Source organism: Periplaneta americana, chromosome 1 (genome assembly GCF_040183065.1).
Source record: "Periplaneta americana isolate PAMFEO1 chromosome 1, P.americana_PAMFEO1_priV1, whole genome shotgun sequence".
Lineage (NCBI taxonomy): Eukaryota > Metazoa > Arthropoda > Insecta > Blattodea > Blattidae > Periplaneta > Periplaneta americana.
Genome location: NC_091117.1, coordinates 51,486,658 through 51,502,503, shown reverse-complemented (window position 1 = coordinate 51,502,503; position 15,846 = coordinate 51,486,658). Strand labels below are relative to the sequence as shown.

At 33.7% G+C, this 15,846-nt stretch overlaps 1 protein-coding gene across 1 annotated transcript in view; it reads left to right on the top strand.

Annotated features, from left to right (window-relative positions):
• Window positions 1-15,038, top strand: part of LOC138695220 (uncharacterized) — a 59,141-nt gene extending 44,103 nt beyond the window's left edge. The window contains exons 9-10 of the mRNA XM_069819683.1: window positions 5,044-5,627; window positions 9,028-15,038. Coding sequence (XP_069675784.1) covers window positions 5,044-5,627; window positions 9,028-9,316 — 873 coding nt within the window. The 3' untranslated portion in view covers window positions 9,317-15,038. The remainder of the gene's footprint in view (window positions 1-5,043; window positions 5,628-9,027) is intronic.
• The last annotated feature ends 808 nt before the right edge of the window (window positions 15,039-15,846 follow it).

The window sequence follows — 15,846 nt, the reverse complement described above, 5'->3', positions numbered from 1 at the left end:
AAAGTGTTATGCCAACTGCAACGCTATTGCACACACCAATAAACACAAGTGGTTACGTCATTATTACAACAGTCACAATAAACTACATCACCATTCGTCTTTAGAAATTCCTTTCCCTCAATCCATTTTGGCACAAGATCTCTTCTTGCAGTTCTAATAAGAGTTATATAATAGCATTTCACAATTCGGCACAAAAATATACTATATTGCAGTTTGCAGACATGCTGCTTCTGCTTTCCTTTCTTTCAATATTTTGACCTCTCTGGCTTGTAAACGAGTGAGAATTAGGGGTTGGAAATTCCAATGTAACAAAAGTAGGATTTAGAAAAAGCCCAAAGATTAATTTTCAGATTAGATGCCATGAAACATGTTAATGGTAGATTCCAGTTATTTATTTTTTCCTCAATAGATAAATAACTTGGAAATACCGGGTTCTACGAAGCAAAAAAAGACATTATTATGCAAGTTAACGTAATATATGCACTAAAGCCAGAAAATAGGACATGATATGCAATATAAAAATCTAAATATGTTGTATTACATCGAAAAATCTTCAAAATATGCATTATGCATGAATTCAGTCCCAAAAAAGGTCAAGACATGCTAACATGCATGGAGAAAGTACGGTTATTTGGAATCGGTAAGTCATAAAGCGAATATTTGTGAAGTTTGAGAAGTATTAGTTCTAATCAACTATCGGTAAGTCATAAAACGAATATTTGTGAATTTTGAGAAGTATTAGTTCTAATCAACTATTATGAAACTGTAAGTCTTCAATTTCGCATACTATTGTATTATTGGTTTTTATTTATTTATTTTTAATTATGTATTTAATTTCCAATTTTGAGCCATTTCTTGTAATACCTCTTTATTGCCAATTGTTGTTGGTAAATAATGCATATAATTCGTAAATTTCAAGTGATCTCTTAATATAGCTATTTATTGCTTTTAAAATAATGTATTTAATAACTATTTTATTTTTATTTATATATATTTCTTCCTATAACCATTACAGGTTGCCATTGACAAAGAGTACCGTGATGCAATAAATATAGAGAAATGTCTTGAGGCTTTATGAAACATATTTCGTTGTTACAGTGAAAAATAACAAATTGAAATAGATTGAAATAACGTCAAGAAGATGTGAATTACAGTCATGGTCCCTTTGAATGATGCCTGAAAATAGCTATTAATCCTTTGTGTGTTTGTTTTTTAAAATAATGTGTTTAATCTGTAACTACAGTCAGTGTATTGTTATTAGTGTCTCTTTGTTGTTACCTATTGCTTTAAAAAGAATGTGTTTAATTTGTAATCTTAAGTCATTTTTTCTACTATTCCTTTACTGTACTGTTTACATTTGTTTTTAAATCTTTTGTATTGCCCCTACCATTATATATTGCCCTTCAAGAATTTCGGTATTCGGTAGTGTAAGTCATTACTTGCGTTATATTTTAATTATTTTAATTGTTCCTGAATCATGTATGTAGCTTGTAACCGTAAATCATTGCTTGTAACATCTCTTTATTACTCTTAACTGTTCCATTGTTCATGAATTAAGTAGCCTATTAATTTGAAAGTGAAAGTGAAACTTTGTTTTATTAATCTACTATTGATTATCTTTTTAAGATCGTGATTTACTCTGAAACTGTTAGACATTCTTGTATACCTTTTATATTGATTATTCCTCAAACATCTCATTAATCTTTAACAGGAGCCATTCTTTGACTAATGTGCATGCTTCTACATAATTCATGTAAATTGTAACTGTGACCACTATTTTATATTATCACTTTACTATTGTTTATTGGTTATAAAATATGTATTTTGATGCCAACTATAACCCTAATATACCTCAGGGTGAAATAGGGTTTATTAAATTGGATAATAATAAAAAAAAGTTTGAGAAGTATACCCAGCTTATATAAAAAAGCATGCATTTGCATGAAAATCTGGGCTCTAGTAATAATTGTATTAAATTTATCCAGATATGGGTTTTAAAGCTTGGTCTTCAATATCTGAAGGTAAACTTTCAGAATCACTCATTTTAAAGCTTACAAATTACCTAGATAGTTAGCTTCAATCTTCTGCTCCAAAAAAAAAAAAATATATACGTCAAATTATTTTTGCTTAATTTTTTTATTTTTGAACAGATGTAGATAAGATATTGAACAATACATGTGTGATAACGCCCTATTAATATACAGAGCGTTCACCTATGGGTGGGGCCAGGAAAACGGCCTGCCTGCGGTGTCGCTTGCGGGAATCGTGTATCCGTAAGCTTCCGCTTTCTATACTATACTCTGTAGAGTTTTAATTTTAAAAGTTTAGCAGCAGTAAAGACTGATGTTTTTGAAACACTAACTTCCTGTGAAACACGTCGTAGAGATTTATTAGGAGAGCGTGTAAATTATGCACTGATTTCATCAATTTTTTCTCCCGTCAATACTCTTCGTTTTTGCTTAGGAATTGTAGCATTTATCGAGCCTGTTGTCCATAATTTGTTAACAAGGCGTCTAACAGTTTCTCTACCCTGAATTGGAGTACCCGAATATTTCACTTCAAATTGCCTACGCACCTCTCTACATAACTCTGTTTTCACATATGCATCATACATAAAAACTCTCTGTTCAAGCGTGAATTTTGCGTTTTGCATTGTTAACAAATTTTACACACACGCTGAATATTTAAGCAACTGTGTCAAGAAACTGCACTGTACGTGTTAAATACTGCAACCTCTGGCTCACAACTGATAACTTGTCGACCTTGATGTCCTTGATTGTCGAGCGTGTCTCAACAACTGCACGCACAAAGCGGCGTATCAGTACATGCCGCTTTCCTGGCCTCACGCGTAGGCGAACGCTCTGTACTTGTTATATATTAATAATGTTCTTATCCCACTTGTATCGTAAATATCTATTGTAAAACATCTTTCTTATTTTAAGATTCTATCCCACTGCCTCACTGTTAATATTATAATGTTTCAAAATGTTTTGCTCTGTTTCACATTTTGCACTTGATTTTTGAAGTGTGCTTTAGTAATCGAACCTGTCAGGTTAACTTTTATTGTACTTCAAATAATAGTACAAAATTTTGCGGATAATTCACAATTATCGATATTTCGCGCAAGTTCGTGCATTAATTATCACGAATTATCAGGAGTCGACTGTAATTTTTTCTGAGCAGCAATTCGTTTAACAGCAATACAACATTAGTTTCCATTAATTCCAGAAAGATGTGGCAATTGCTATGCCATCCAGCTGATGATCGGAATTCTCTAGTGCATGCACATATAAAGTAGTTTTTTCACAAATGTAACCATTAAGAACCATTAAGCTATGTATTGCAAATGGTAGTGGCACTCAGCATGCAACCTTTGTGGCTGAGTATTGTTTCTCTACATTAAAGAGTATAAAACCATTTATGAAAATTACCGTTGAACAAGAGATGCTCAGACTTGTATTATATTTGGAATATTTTCCTGTAATATCCAGTTCTTTCAAATTTTGTTACCGGTATCTGAACAGATTTTTACTTGGTCTTGATCACGAAAGGCCATCATCTTAGATTTTCACAGAAAATGTCCGTGGAATATCTTTCTGCTATTAATTTTAAGTTGTATGTCGAACGTTGTAAATCATCTTTCAGTGTGGCAAGTAGAACAAATCCATCAGGAAATATCAGTGTATATAAATTTAGATTTTTATTTATAAGTATATAGCTATGTCTTTTTTGCCCTTAATTCTTTGATAATAGTATTAATGTAAATGGTGATTAGTAGAGGTGAAAGGCTACTACCCTGCCTTACTTCTGAAATAATATTGTTCTCCACTTTGTTATTTGAGTTTTATTGAGATTAGATTTTGTTTGTAGATTTTGTAGACGTTTGGTGTATGTTGGGGAGTCTGATCACGTGGCAAATTATCAGTAGTGTGTTGCAATCCAGTCTGTCGAAAGTTATTTTCTAAATCTATTTAGGCAATATGTGTTGCTACATTAAATTCACGATGTTTGTCAATAAGAATTCTCATTTTAAAATAAACATCACTGAAAGGATAAACAAATCATAAATTTAATGTTATGTTGATTATATATTCATACACATATAGAAGAGGTCCATTAAATTTGCATCACGCGATATTGCGAATTGTTCTGATTTTGCCAATTTTTTGCACAGTTTCTTTGTTCTTCTTCCGATAACCCCCCCCCCCAAAAAAACGAACTTTTGAATCACGAAATAATACAAATTCGTATAGCAACACGAAAAAAATATATATAATTCAAGTTTTAAAACAAATTCTAGTAATACTCGTTTTATTCGCGAAATCTTAACAATAACTCGTTTTTCCTTTTTAGGTTTCACATTTCTTTTCGCCATTTTGTCAACAAATGAATGCAGTCTTGTATAAAAATCTAGCAGTATATAAATCTAAATTATAAAAACATAAAATTGATGTTAAAATTGCTACATATACCGTGTTTAATATCTTAAGGGGACACTCAACTTAAAAATTGAAGAAAAAGTGTCATAGAAATGAAAAATTAAATTTCTACACTAATTTACGTGACAAAACTAAATCAATACGCAGAATTCTTCCCCTATTCATTGAGAAGTCACAGTCAAATGCACAAAGCCAAAAAATAAAAAAAAATGATAATTAAAAGTGATATTTCAATTAATGATTGATTAAAAATTGAAATATTTTTTTATTTTGAAAAGTATTGGATCTAATGAGCTGAGATTTTGCATGTTACTTTCCATGTGTATATTAAACTTTTTCTCCAAATTTGAAAAAGATTGGTCAAATAGGAAAAAAGTTCCAAAATATAGTTGAGTGTCCCCTTAAGCCAAGATTGTAAGATTTGCATGTACATAATTTAAAACTAACACTGACGATTGGCAGTAATCCAGCGAAATGTTGAAATTTTAAAACACATTTTCTTTAAAAATAAAACTGCTTTTACAGGAACTCTACATAGGAAATGTGAATGCATGTGTACATGTATCAGCTGTTTTAATGATATATATTTTGTATTTCTGAATAGAACACAATATCCATAAAAGAGGAGTTCACAACAGAAGAAAATTATGGACATTCAAATGGTAAAGGTGAAGCTAATGTTCACCAGCTTCAAGGACAGCCTGAGGAGTCTGTTTCATATGTAGAAAACCAGGCAGTTGAGAATACACCCAGCGCATTTGGTGACAACATTCAGCAAGAATCAAACATTGATAGCACCAGTAGCAATGTGCAGAAGGAAACAGCCGAGCAAGCAACTACACCACAAGTAAGCAGCGTAATGAGGCTTAAAGTGAAACCAGAGTTCAACATAAGTAATTTTGTTACAAATTCTCGAGTAGTACAAGATCACACAGCTCCTAGTTTACCTGACATTCAAGTAATGACTGGTGAGGTACAAAAGGATTCTAGCATACAGAACAATGAACCGAAAACAGAGTCTGTGGTCAATTTAGGAACACTTGTGTCTGATGGACAGCCAGGCACTAGTGAAGAAGAGAGCATGCTATCTACAGAAAATGCAGATATTTTGGCTGTGAGAATTGAAGAGATGCAGACTGTGGACCAGCGACCTCCCCCTCCTAAAGCAAGTGTCTCAAGTTTAATGTGGTAAGTACATTAAATTAAAAACAAATGAATACCATATTACTCGCGTAGTTTGCCCCCTCGAGTAATTTCCCTCCGAGATTTTTAGGACATGTTTCTCAGAATTGTATTTTTCTCGCATGATTTCCTCTTTCATTAAGATGATGCATTACTCAAATTTCTAAAATCCACCATTTTTGAGCTAGAGTTGAAATTTTTACTGAATATGCATATCAATATCATAATCACATATTGTAAATTTTAATCTTTTCTTCTTAACACTTCTTAAAAATTTAAACTTATTATTATTTTTTTGATTTTCTTAGTGGAAATCCTATTTCTAAAAGAATTATTATTTTTTTAATCTAATTTTTTCTTAAAGGTAACACCTCGTATTGTGCAATGAAGCATTAGCAATGCCCTACTCTAATTTGTTCATTTGTAAAAAAAAAATATAATTTCTTCAATCTTCAAACATTAATAAAAGAAATATTGCTTTACTGGTACAGTAGAACCCCGATTATCCGTCACCCTATTAACTGATGGTCGGATTATCCGACTGTCTTTCTCTTGCTCTTTTCTTTCTTTCTTTGCTGCGAAAAAAAAGTAGTGTTATACCTTATATTATTATTTATTTTTTCTAGAGTGTATTATTACAAGCCTTTAACCTTACATAGTACTACTGCCGGCAATAAGAACAGTTACTTGAAGGTGTTTTTCCCCAACTTGTAAAATAAGCACTACCTGCCTTCAAAGAAATGGTCCCAAGAACTTCCGCACAATTTATAGCAAACCCGTGCAGCATTCAGTCCTTGTCCTACTATTCGAATGCCCGTACTTCATATTTTCAACGCAAAATATCTTCCACGGGTATCAAAAGTATTTTGCTAAGTTTCGAAATAAAACTTCAAATAACTGAGAATTTTGGGAAAAGAGAAACCGCAGCTCATTTCGCATCAGAATACGAGAATGGCGTTGAAACTGTGTGCGATTTGAGGAAAAACAAGGATAAAATGTATAAAGTATGTAAATCTTCAACGTGAGACTTCTACTATTCCTATCTTTCCGAGAACAAACATCACAAGAAATTTTCTTGTCCCTTATAAACCCATCATTGACAACCAGACTTAAATTAAGTGAACTTCTGGTCCACTATCTAGCATGTTAAACACAAAACCATGGAGGGAATTACAAAACTGTAATATACACTTAATTTATGAAAATATTTTATGGTACGGATTATACGATTTTTTCGATTAAACGTCCAGTCCATCCCTTCATTACCACGGATAATAGAGGTTCTACTGTATGTAGAATTCTCTAGCAATAAAACTATGCTGAATACAGCCAACCAAATCCTCCATTTCACAACAGAGATATTAATGTTTGAGCGCGCTTCCATACAGGTGCAGCGGCATTTCCTCTAAGGTTAGAGTCCAGTTTAGGTGTGTGTGTATTAATCGAAAATTAGGGGCTAGAAAATATTGGGAATAGGACGCATGTTTATATGGCATTTTTTCGATTAATATACACACACCTAAACTGGGCTCTAACGTTAGAGGAAATGCTGCTGCCCCTATAAGGAAGCGTGCTCTAATGTTTCTTTGGAATATAGGTAAAGTATATATATTCTTTTACGTGTTAATTAGTTAGGTTACCTTGTTGACTAGTTTCGGCTGGAGTGCCATCATCAGAACTGGGTGGCCTTAGGGCCTTCTGATTGCGTTTCCTGTGAGGGTGTGTTTGTGTAGTGTAATGTGGAGTCAAAAAGTGTGTGTGTGTTCTGAAATTGAGTTGCGTGTTGAGGATTTGATGTAGATATGTTTTTGTGTGCCTGTATATTTCGTATTGCTCTAGTGTGTTTAATTTCTGGTTTTTCAGTTGAAGATGTAGAATTTCCATATCTGTGTCTATGTTGCTGTAGGTGTGGTTGGTATTTGTGATGTGTTCTGCGTATGTGGAAGTGTTTTGTGATTTGGTTATGGCTGTGATGTGTTCTTTGTAACATGTCTGTCCTATGTCGTCTATCATCTGATATATTTTTCTGCCATGCACTCTTCTTCTGTTCACCATTCCTTCCAGTGCATCCTTCCGTAGGCAGTTTCTTCTCAACCAGTGACCCAGTCAATTCCCTTTCCTCGTTCTTATCAGTTTCAGCATAATTCTTTCTTCATACACTATTTCCAACACAGCTTTGTTTCTTACTCTGTCTGTCCATTTCACACACTCTATCCTTCTCCATATTCACATTTCAAATGCTTCTATTCGCTTCTCTTCACTTCGTCGTAATATCCATGTTTCTGCCCCATACAATGCTACACTCCACACAAAGCACTTCACTAGTCTCTTCCTTAGTTCTTTCTCCAGAGGTCCGCAGAAGATTCTCCTTTTTCTATTAAAAGCTTCCTTTGCCATTGCTATTCTCCTTTTGACTTCCTGGCAGCAGCTCATGTTACTGCTTATAGTACACCCTAAGTATTTGAAGCTGTCCACTTGCTCTACTGCCTCATTTAGAATTCGCAAGTTTATCTTCTTTACCGTACTTTTCTTCCTATGACCATGATCTTCTCTTTTTGGCATGTATCTTCATTCCATACTGCTCACAGCTGTCATTTATCTCCAGTAGCATTATCCCTTAGTATCATCTCCTCTTCTGCTAACAATGCCATATCATCAGCAAATCTTATACAGTTTATTCTTCTTCCTCCTACTGTCACTCCTCCCATGTTCAGAAAAACAGTTTTTTTTTTTACCTTGTAAAGACTCATCATGCCATGTTTGCAGTTTTTCTTGGGAAAGGTAAATGCATTAGCATCCCATTGCTTTCCGCACACCACTCTCTCTTTCGCATCTTAAAAGAACTCTAATTTTATGTAGTGTAGATGTTTAATGTTGTTTTATATGTACGCTTTTTGTGCTGTGATTTTTGTCTTTTGTGCTGGGTATGATGTATGTTTTATGTTGATTTGTGCGTATTTTGGTGTTAGTTGTTTTACATTAACACTGTTATTGTACTCAGCTTCCCAATTACAGAATGCACCAACTCTTACTATTCTGTTGATTATATAGGGACATTCTCCTTCACTAACTTTCATTGTCCACATCTGTGGAGTAATGGTCAGTGTGTCTGGCTGTGAAAGCAGGTTGCCAGGGCTCGAATCCCAGTCGGGGCAGGTTACCTAGTTGAGGTTTTCTCCGGGGTTTTCCCTCAACCCAATACGAGCAAATGCTGGGTAACTTTCGGTGCTGGACCCCGGACTCATTTCACCGGCATTATCATCTTTATTTCATTCAGACGCTAAATAACCTAAATGTTGATACAGAGTCGTAAAATAACCCAATTAAAAAAAAACTAACTTTCATTGCCATATTAATGTTGAATAACAATGGAAATATTTTATTTTGATTGTGTGTTTATTTATAGGCGTCAGTACGTCTGCAAAATTGATCACCCATACACAGCAACATGCCAGAAACCAGGACCATCAAGATCTACATTGTATGCCTGTGACATCTGTTCCAAGGCTGTTGGTGGTTACTCGTCTATCGAAAAACATATCAGAAGTCATTTCCATGCCTATTCAATTGTCAAGTGCAAGCTTTGTAGTGCAGTTATAGAGAATTTTGATAGCTGGGTAAAACATAAAAACTTTTGCAACAAGCGATCATATACCCGTAAGCATACTAAAATTGTAAAAAATCCGCAGACATGACCAGCAAAGTTTTTGGTTATTTTTAAATGACTGTGCTGTACAGAAGTTATCATGAAGTGTCACAATTTTGACATTTGAATCGAACTGTTTTACAGTTTTATTTTCGTAAAATATTCAGTTATGAGAGTTTACAGTTGGCTGCTTTCATTTAGTGTTCCTGAGAGAAATAAGAAATGTTCCAAAGCATCAATTGGGAATTCTTTGCATTCATCACCATGGATTCAATGACTTTACAAGCTTTTTTCAGTGTATTAAGAAATTAGATCAATTTATTATAAATAAAACCCGGACTTTTCACGTACGGTAGTTACCTACTCTATTTTTTTCCTCCAGCTGATTGTAAATAATTATAAATCTTAAAATATTATATGTTGCTTTTATATATAATAGAATATAATGTTACTTATTTCAAAATATGCTACAAAAACTATACCATGTGTGTTTCAAACTGTAGTATACATAGGGAATTAACATTGGCATGAGAAATCCATGTATAAAAAATTGAAAGTGGAATTTCATGTACCTGGCCATATGTAATAAATTAGTAGGCCTTCTAGAAAAGAAGACTATCTACTGATTATTGCCAACTTATCATACATGATCCTTTGACAACATACAGTATTATCAGATTTAGGTTATGTGAATCAAAATAATTGTATCATGGTGTTACTATTATAATTTCAGTTCTGTATTTCATTTTAAAGATTTTTTTTGCCATTTGGTTACTTTTTCCACAAAAACACATAACTATAAACAACAATTTTAGCCATATTGTTAAGTTTACACAAGTCTGGTCGTATTGTGGGATGGAACTCTTCTACCAGGAAAGAGTTCAGCAAAATAGATCTCAAAGAATTGTTTCCATACAGTTCAATAAATAAAATTGTTTCTCCTGTAGTATAAAATCTATTGTTTCAAGATTACTGCTATCAAACAAAATTTTAGTTGGCAATAATCAGTAGATAGTCTTCTTTTAATAACAGGGCATACTAATTTATTACACATGGTCACCTACACGAAATTCCACTTTCAATTTTTTATACATGGATTTCTTGTGGCAATGTACTATAGTTTGAAATACACATGTTATATAATGTTTTTTAAAGATGCCATGTAGTTAGTTTGAAAAAAAAAACGGTAATTAAAATTAATTGTAATTTAAAGTCGATAATTTCTGTTACCCTATTATGAAATGTTCATTTTGCTTTTTAGGTTTTTGAAAACTCGCACTATATAATTGATAAAAATGAATGCTTTATTGTCATAACCGTCATTAGAAATCTACGACTGTATAATTATTGCATGTTTTAGTGTTACAGACTAGTTTTGCTGTAGGCCTATATTTCGAAGATTTTCCCTATACATTAAATTTCACGCCGGTGTAATACAACATGATGAACGAGATTCTTGTTATAATCATGCAATAACACATCACATAGCATTGAATGCTTGACGAATTTTACTTAAAAAGTTAAACTTCGTCATGGTTTTCGTCAGGTTAGTTCTATTCTTCCTCTTTCTTTTCTGTCTTTTGTTCTCTTGTCCCTTCTTTATTCTTTTTCCCTAATTGTACACTTCATATACCTCTGTCTTTCTCTTCTTCCATATTTCTGCTCCTCTCTTATTCTATTTTTTTTCATCTTATTCTCCTTTTCTTCCAGCTTATTCTAATTTTTCTTTCTTTTTCCTTTTTTCTTCCTTTTTCTTAATTCTCCAATCCTCCATTCTCTCTTTCCCAACATTTTCTTTCTTTTCCCTCTTCTACTCTCTTCTTGTACTGCTTCCCCTGCCAATACTCTTATCTTTCTCCTATTCTCTCTTCCTTATCTCTTATTCTCTCTTTTTCTATTTCACCTTCTCTTCTTTTTGCTTTGATTCTTGACACAAAGCAACAAAATTAAATAATTAGCCCACAAATGTAAAAAAAAAATTCTAAATCAATCCTGTACCTTCTTTTCTCTAATATTTTATTTTAAGTTTTCTTTGCAGAATTGTGTAATTTTATAAAGATGTTTCAATTTCAGTTTTGTGTGTGTTGCTTTCTTTCTGCACAGTGTCATCCAAATGAAAGTGAAATTTAGGTGAGGTTACACCAGTAGTTGTGTTTGTTTCAAATCTTAATTAATAAAAAGAAAATCTTCATTCCATACAAAAAGACTCTGCATCTCAACAAATATAATCCAAAATCCTTCTGCGCCCCAACTCCTGATTGTTTCTATGTTCGCACCGGAGAATGAAGCATGCATCGACACATGTGGAGCAATGACAGATGACGTAACGTAATAGATAATTATTTTAATCTAACAACCTAACACAAGACATCGAATGCATGAGGGATTTTTATAAGAATGTACTCACATTATGAAGCATCGACATGAGGTAATGGATTGTTTCTAAAGGGTTTTTCCCCTTGAGATGTTTGAGCCCTGAATTACTGGCAACTGACTCAAACATTATAGCCTACATTATCACGTATGTAGCAAGACATAGTCGGCCTGGGTAGCACAGTCGGTAGAGTGCTGGCTTTCTGTGCCCAAGGTTGCAGGTTCGATTCTGGGCCACATCGATGCATTTAAAGTCTGCTTAAATGCGATAGGCTCATGTCAGTAGATTTACTGGCACACTGACGATGCTAATATAACCTCGGCATTTGCGAGCGTCGTTAAATAAAACATAATTTTAGATTTTTTTTTTTTGTTAAAAGAAGCCTCATTCTTGACCCCACTGTCCATTTTGAGAAGGATGATCAACAAGCCAATAATGTTAACGATGAAAAGAAATCTATTTGCAACCCATGTATTCCTCATTTCAGTGAGAGATACAAAATGAATATTAATACATGGGAAGTGAAAGGACTTCTTTTTGGTGCTAGGGGAACTTCATTGAAGTTAACCAAAACCATTCTCCTTTCTCTTAAATTTTCTAATGAGGACATTAACAAAATTTGTCTAATGATATTGAGAGATTCATTATCCATTTTACACTATCACTTGTATAATACTATGTAATATTTTTTTTACTTTATTTCATTACTCTTCAATGTATTTTCATCTCATGTTTCTCCAAAATCAAATTGTACTTTATTTTTAAATTTATCATTGTTCCGTATTCTCTCCGCAATCATATTGTATTTTTCATTTAACCTCTGTTGTGTATTCTGGATCCTAGTGGTCAGCCGTAGATGTCGGCCAGATGTCCCAAATTGTGGAATTTGTGTGTAAAACAGCACAACACCAATATTATATTCTGCAGAATACAAGGAACATACAGAAATTGACTGATCGACCACCATTCCCATCTCCATGTTTGGGTTATGTTGTAAGTTGTGATATCGCCATTCATTCATTCATTCATGGCTTTTAAGGAACTCTGAGGTTCACTGTCGCCTTCACATAAGCCCGCCATCGGTCCCTATCCTAAGCAAGATTCATCCAGTCCCTACCATCATATCCCACCTCCCTCAAATCCATTTTAATATTATCCTCCCATCTATGTCTCGACCTCTCCAAAGATCTTATTCCCTCCAGCCTCCCAATTGACACGCTATGTGCATTTGTGGATTTGCCCATATGTACTACATGCCCTGCCTATCTCAAACGTCTGGATTTAATGTTCCTAATTATGTCAAGTGAAGAATAAAATGCATGCAGTTCTGCATTGTGTAACTTTCTCCTATAACTTCATCCCTCTTAGCCCCAAATATTTTTCTAAGAATCTTATTCTCAAATACCCTTAACCTCTGTTCCTTTCTCAAAATGAGAGTCCAAGTTTCACAACCATACAGAAGAACCTGTAATATAATTGTTTTATAAATTCTAACTTTAAGATTTTTTGAGAGCAGACTGAATGACAAAAGCTTTTCCCATATTTATTCTGCGTTTAATTTCCTCCCAAGTGTCTTTTGTATTTGTTACTTACTGTTGCTCCAAGATATTTGAATTTTATTTGATGTCACCATATTATATAAATTACACAATCTGCTTATCATCTTATTACGCCCTATTGCCAATGGCAAGTGCTTGTCCCCGCCTACAAATCACATTCTTTCTTGACAGTTTTTATTATTTTTCCAATGGCTTCATATATCATATTTCCTTCTCATGTTTAGAAAAACAGCACATTTCCTATTAAATCTTCAATATATACAACAGGTTGTATTTTCAGACAGGGAACTAGTTAACCTCGCGTTTTATACAGCATAATGAAGTACTTTGTCCTGCAGCCAATAGAATGGGGTTCAGACACATGCATTTGTTCACATGTGGAGTCTTCTTGTATGAAATAAGGTATAGCGGAAAACTGTGTATTTACAAAGTATCTTATAAGTTATAACATCAGCAAGGAAGTAGGCCTACAGCTGCAATATGATTGTTTCTTTATGGTTAGCTGGCTTGCATTATGAAATATGTAAACATAATCTTAAGATTATATGTCGAAATGACACTGGTTTCCTGTTTGCGTGGTGTAATAATGATCTAATAATTTCTATATATGTAATGTACTTTGCAGAATTGTTATGAAATGTTCACTGTAAGTGATGGAGTTTTGTTGTCACTAATACTGCCGCAATGTGTTCAAAAGTTATGAATATTAATTAATATTTGTGTTTAAAGAGGGAGGCCAGAGTTGCACGTTATGGTCAGAACCTGTATCCCAATTGTGCAAAAACACTTAAAATAATGCATTTCGAGTTGTGCATAAATAGAATAGAAATGTGCGTATTAATTGCTCAAAGTGGTCACGAAAAGTGTGTACCTACTGCAGACTGAAGCAGTTTCTATTTCATATTCAAATGTTTATGTAGAGCTTGTAGGCTCAGGAATAGCAGTTTCATGTAAACAGTATATTTACCCATGTTGAATCTTTCGTACGCTACTTTTAATACTTGAATATAAATAATTGATTAAATGGCGATCTTACTCGTGTTAATTATGTAAGCATGTGGGGCTTACAGCTGTTTCGGTGCTACTTGACACCATCCTCAGAGCCTTCAGAGCATGACAACAGGCAGCGAAGTTGAGATGGCGCCGAGACACAGAAGGCTCTGAGGATGGTGTCAAGTAGCACCGAAACAGCTGTAAGCCCCACATGCTTACATAATTAACACGAGTAAGATCGCCATTTAATCAATTAAGTATATTTACAAAAAAACTGGCAGTTTAAAAGAAATGCCGTCTTTTTTTACATGCATAAATTTTTAAAAAATCTAAATGTAATGTAACATTTTAAAATGTTTGGTGTGATAGGCAGTTCTTTCAGCTTCACGACGCACATTTTGAGATGTTTACGCATAACACATGTACGGGAAAGGGATCAATATAGACCATTTGCGCAACTCGACTACCCTGATTTAAAGTGCTACCTTGTGTAGTTATGGGCAAACTTGTTAATTTCTTATAATCTTTCGATGAATAAAGCTAGTCATACATATTTTTTATTATGTGTATTTCACAATAGTACAAGTCCTGTCTCTACGTACATACTCATTCACTTCAAATTCAGATGTTTTTCCATTGTTCTGTATACACTTTTAACACTTAGATAATCACTGATTAACTTGAAACTTCTTTACAACAATTCAACCTATACAGCTGTGCTCTGCAACCGGTGTGATGTGGCACACTGGTGTGCTTTCACAAGGTGAAAGGTGTGACGTGAACTTTTATCTTTTATTGTAAGAAATTAATAAAAGTAAAGTAATAAAATTGTCTATTTTGAGTAAGATGGTACTTGTTTATTTTTTATTACGTGCTGCGAATTTTATGTCGTCAAAGAAATTAAGTGTAATTTATTTACTCAAAATTGTTGTTGTATCGTTGTTTGCTTATTGATATATTAATTTTTGTATTCTTGCCTCTACCGCTGCCCCGACTATGGTGCGGTTCCTTTGTAACACTTACCATGTGTTTTGTGTACCATACCCAGGCCTTTCGGAACATAATATTTTATTACTTTATTGCCTGCCACTTTGTCAGAAGCTGGGAGCATGACTCACCAGACTAGGAATTGTCACCAGGCTTCACAACCTTAAGATATTTGTTATAATAAACGACAATAACTGATCCCTCTCTGGCATTTTTTAAAACATTTACAATTTTCGCAGATAGTATGTTTGAGTTACTAAACTCTCTTAATGTCACGTGCAGGTTCAATAAAACGTGTCAGATTACCCTTATCAGAGGATTTTTCAAGAAATGTTTCTGCATGATTTTTCCAAATTTAAAATTTTGCTAGAAGGCTGCGTGAGAAAAAATTTTGACAAATAGGATTAGTCGTTTGGATGGCCAATCACAAGACACCAATTATTTCATGTCTAAAAGCAACAATAGTTACAATTATTTCAGTTCTATCACACTTGTGCGCTGAAGTGGTCGTAAAATTGTAATTGTTACAGTTTTACTATTTTCTATTACTGTTAAACTATTTTATACTTTCAAGATGGACAAGTTCCTTGTACAGAGTATTTCGTCCGCAAGTGCAAGTAGTGAAACCATTGAGGCCGAAAAAAATAAACAAAAAGTAGTGCACTG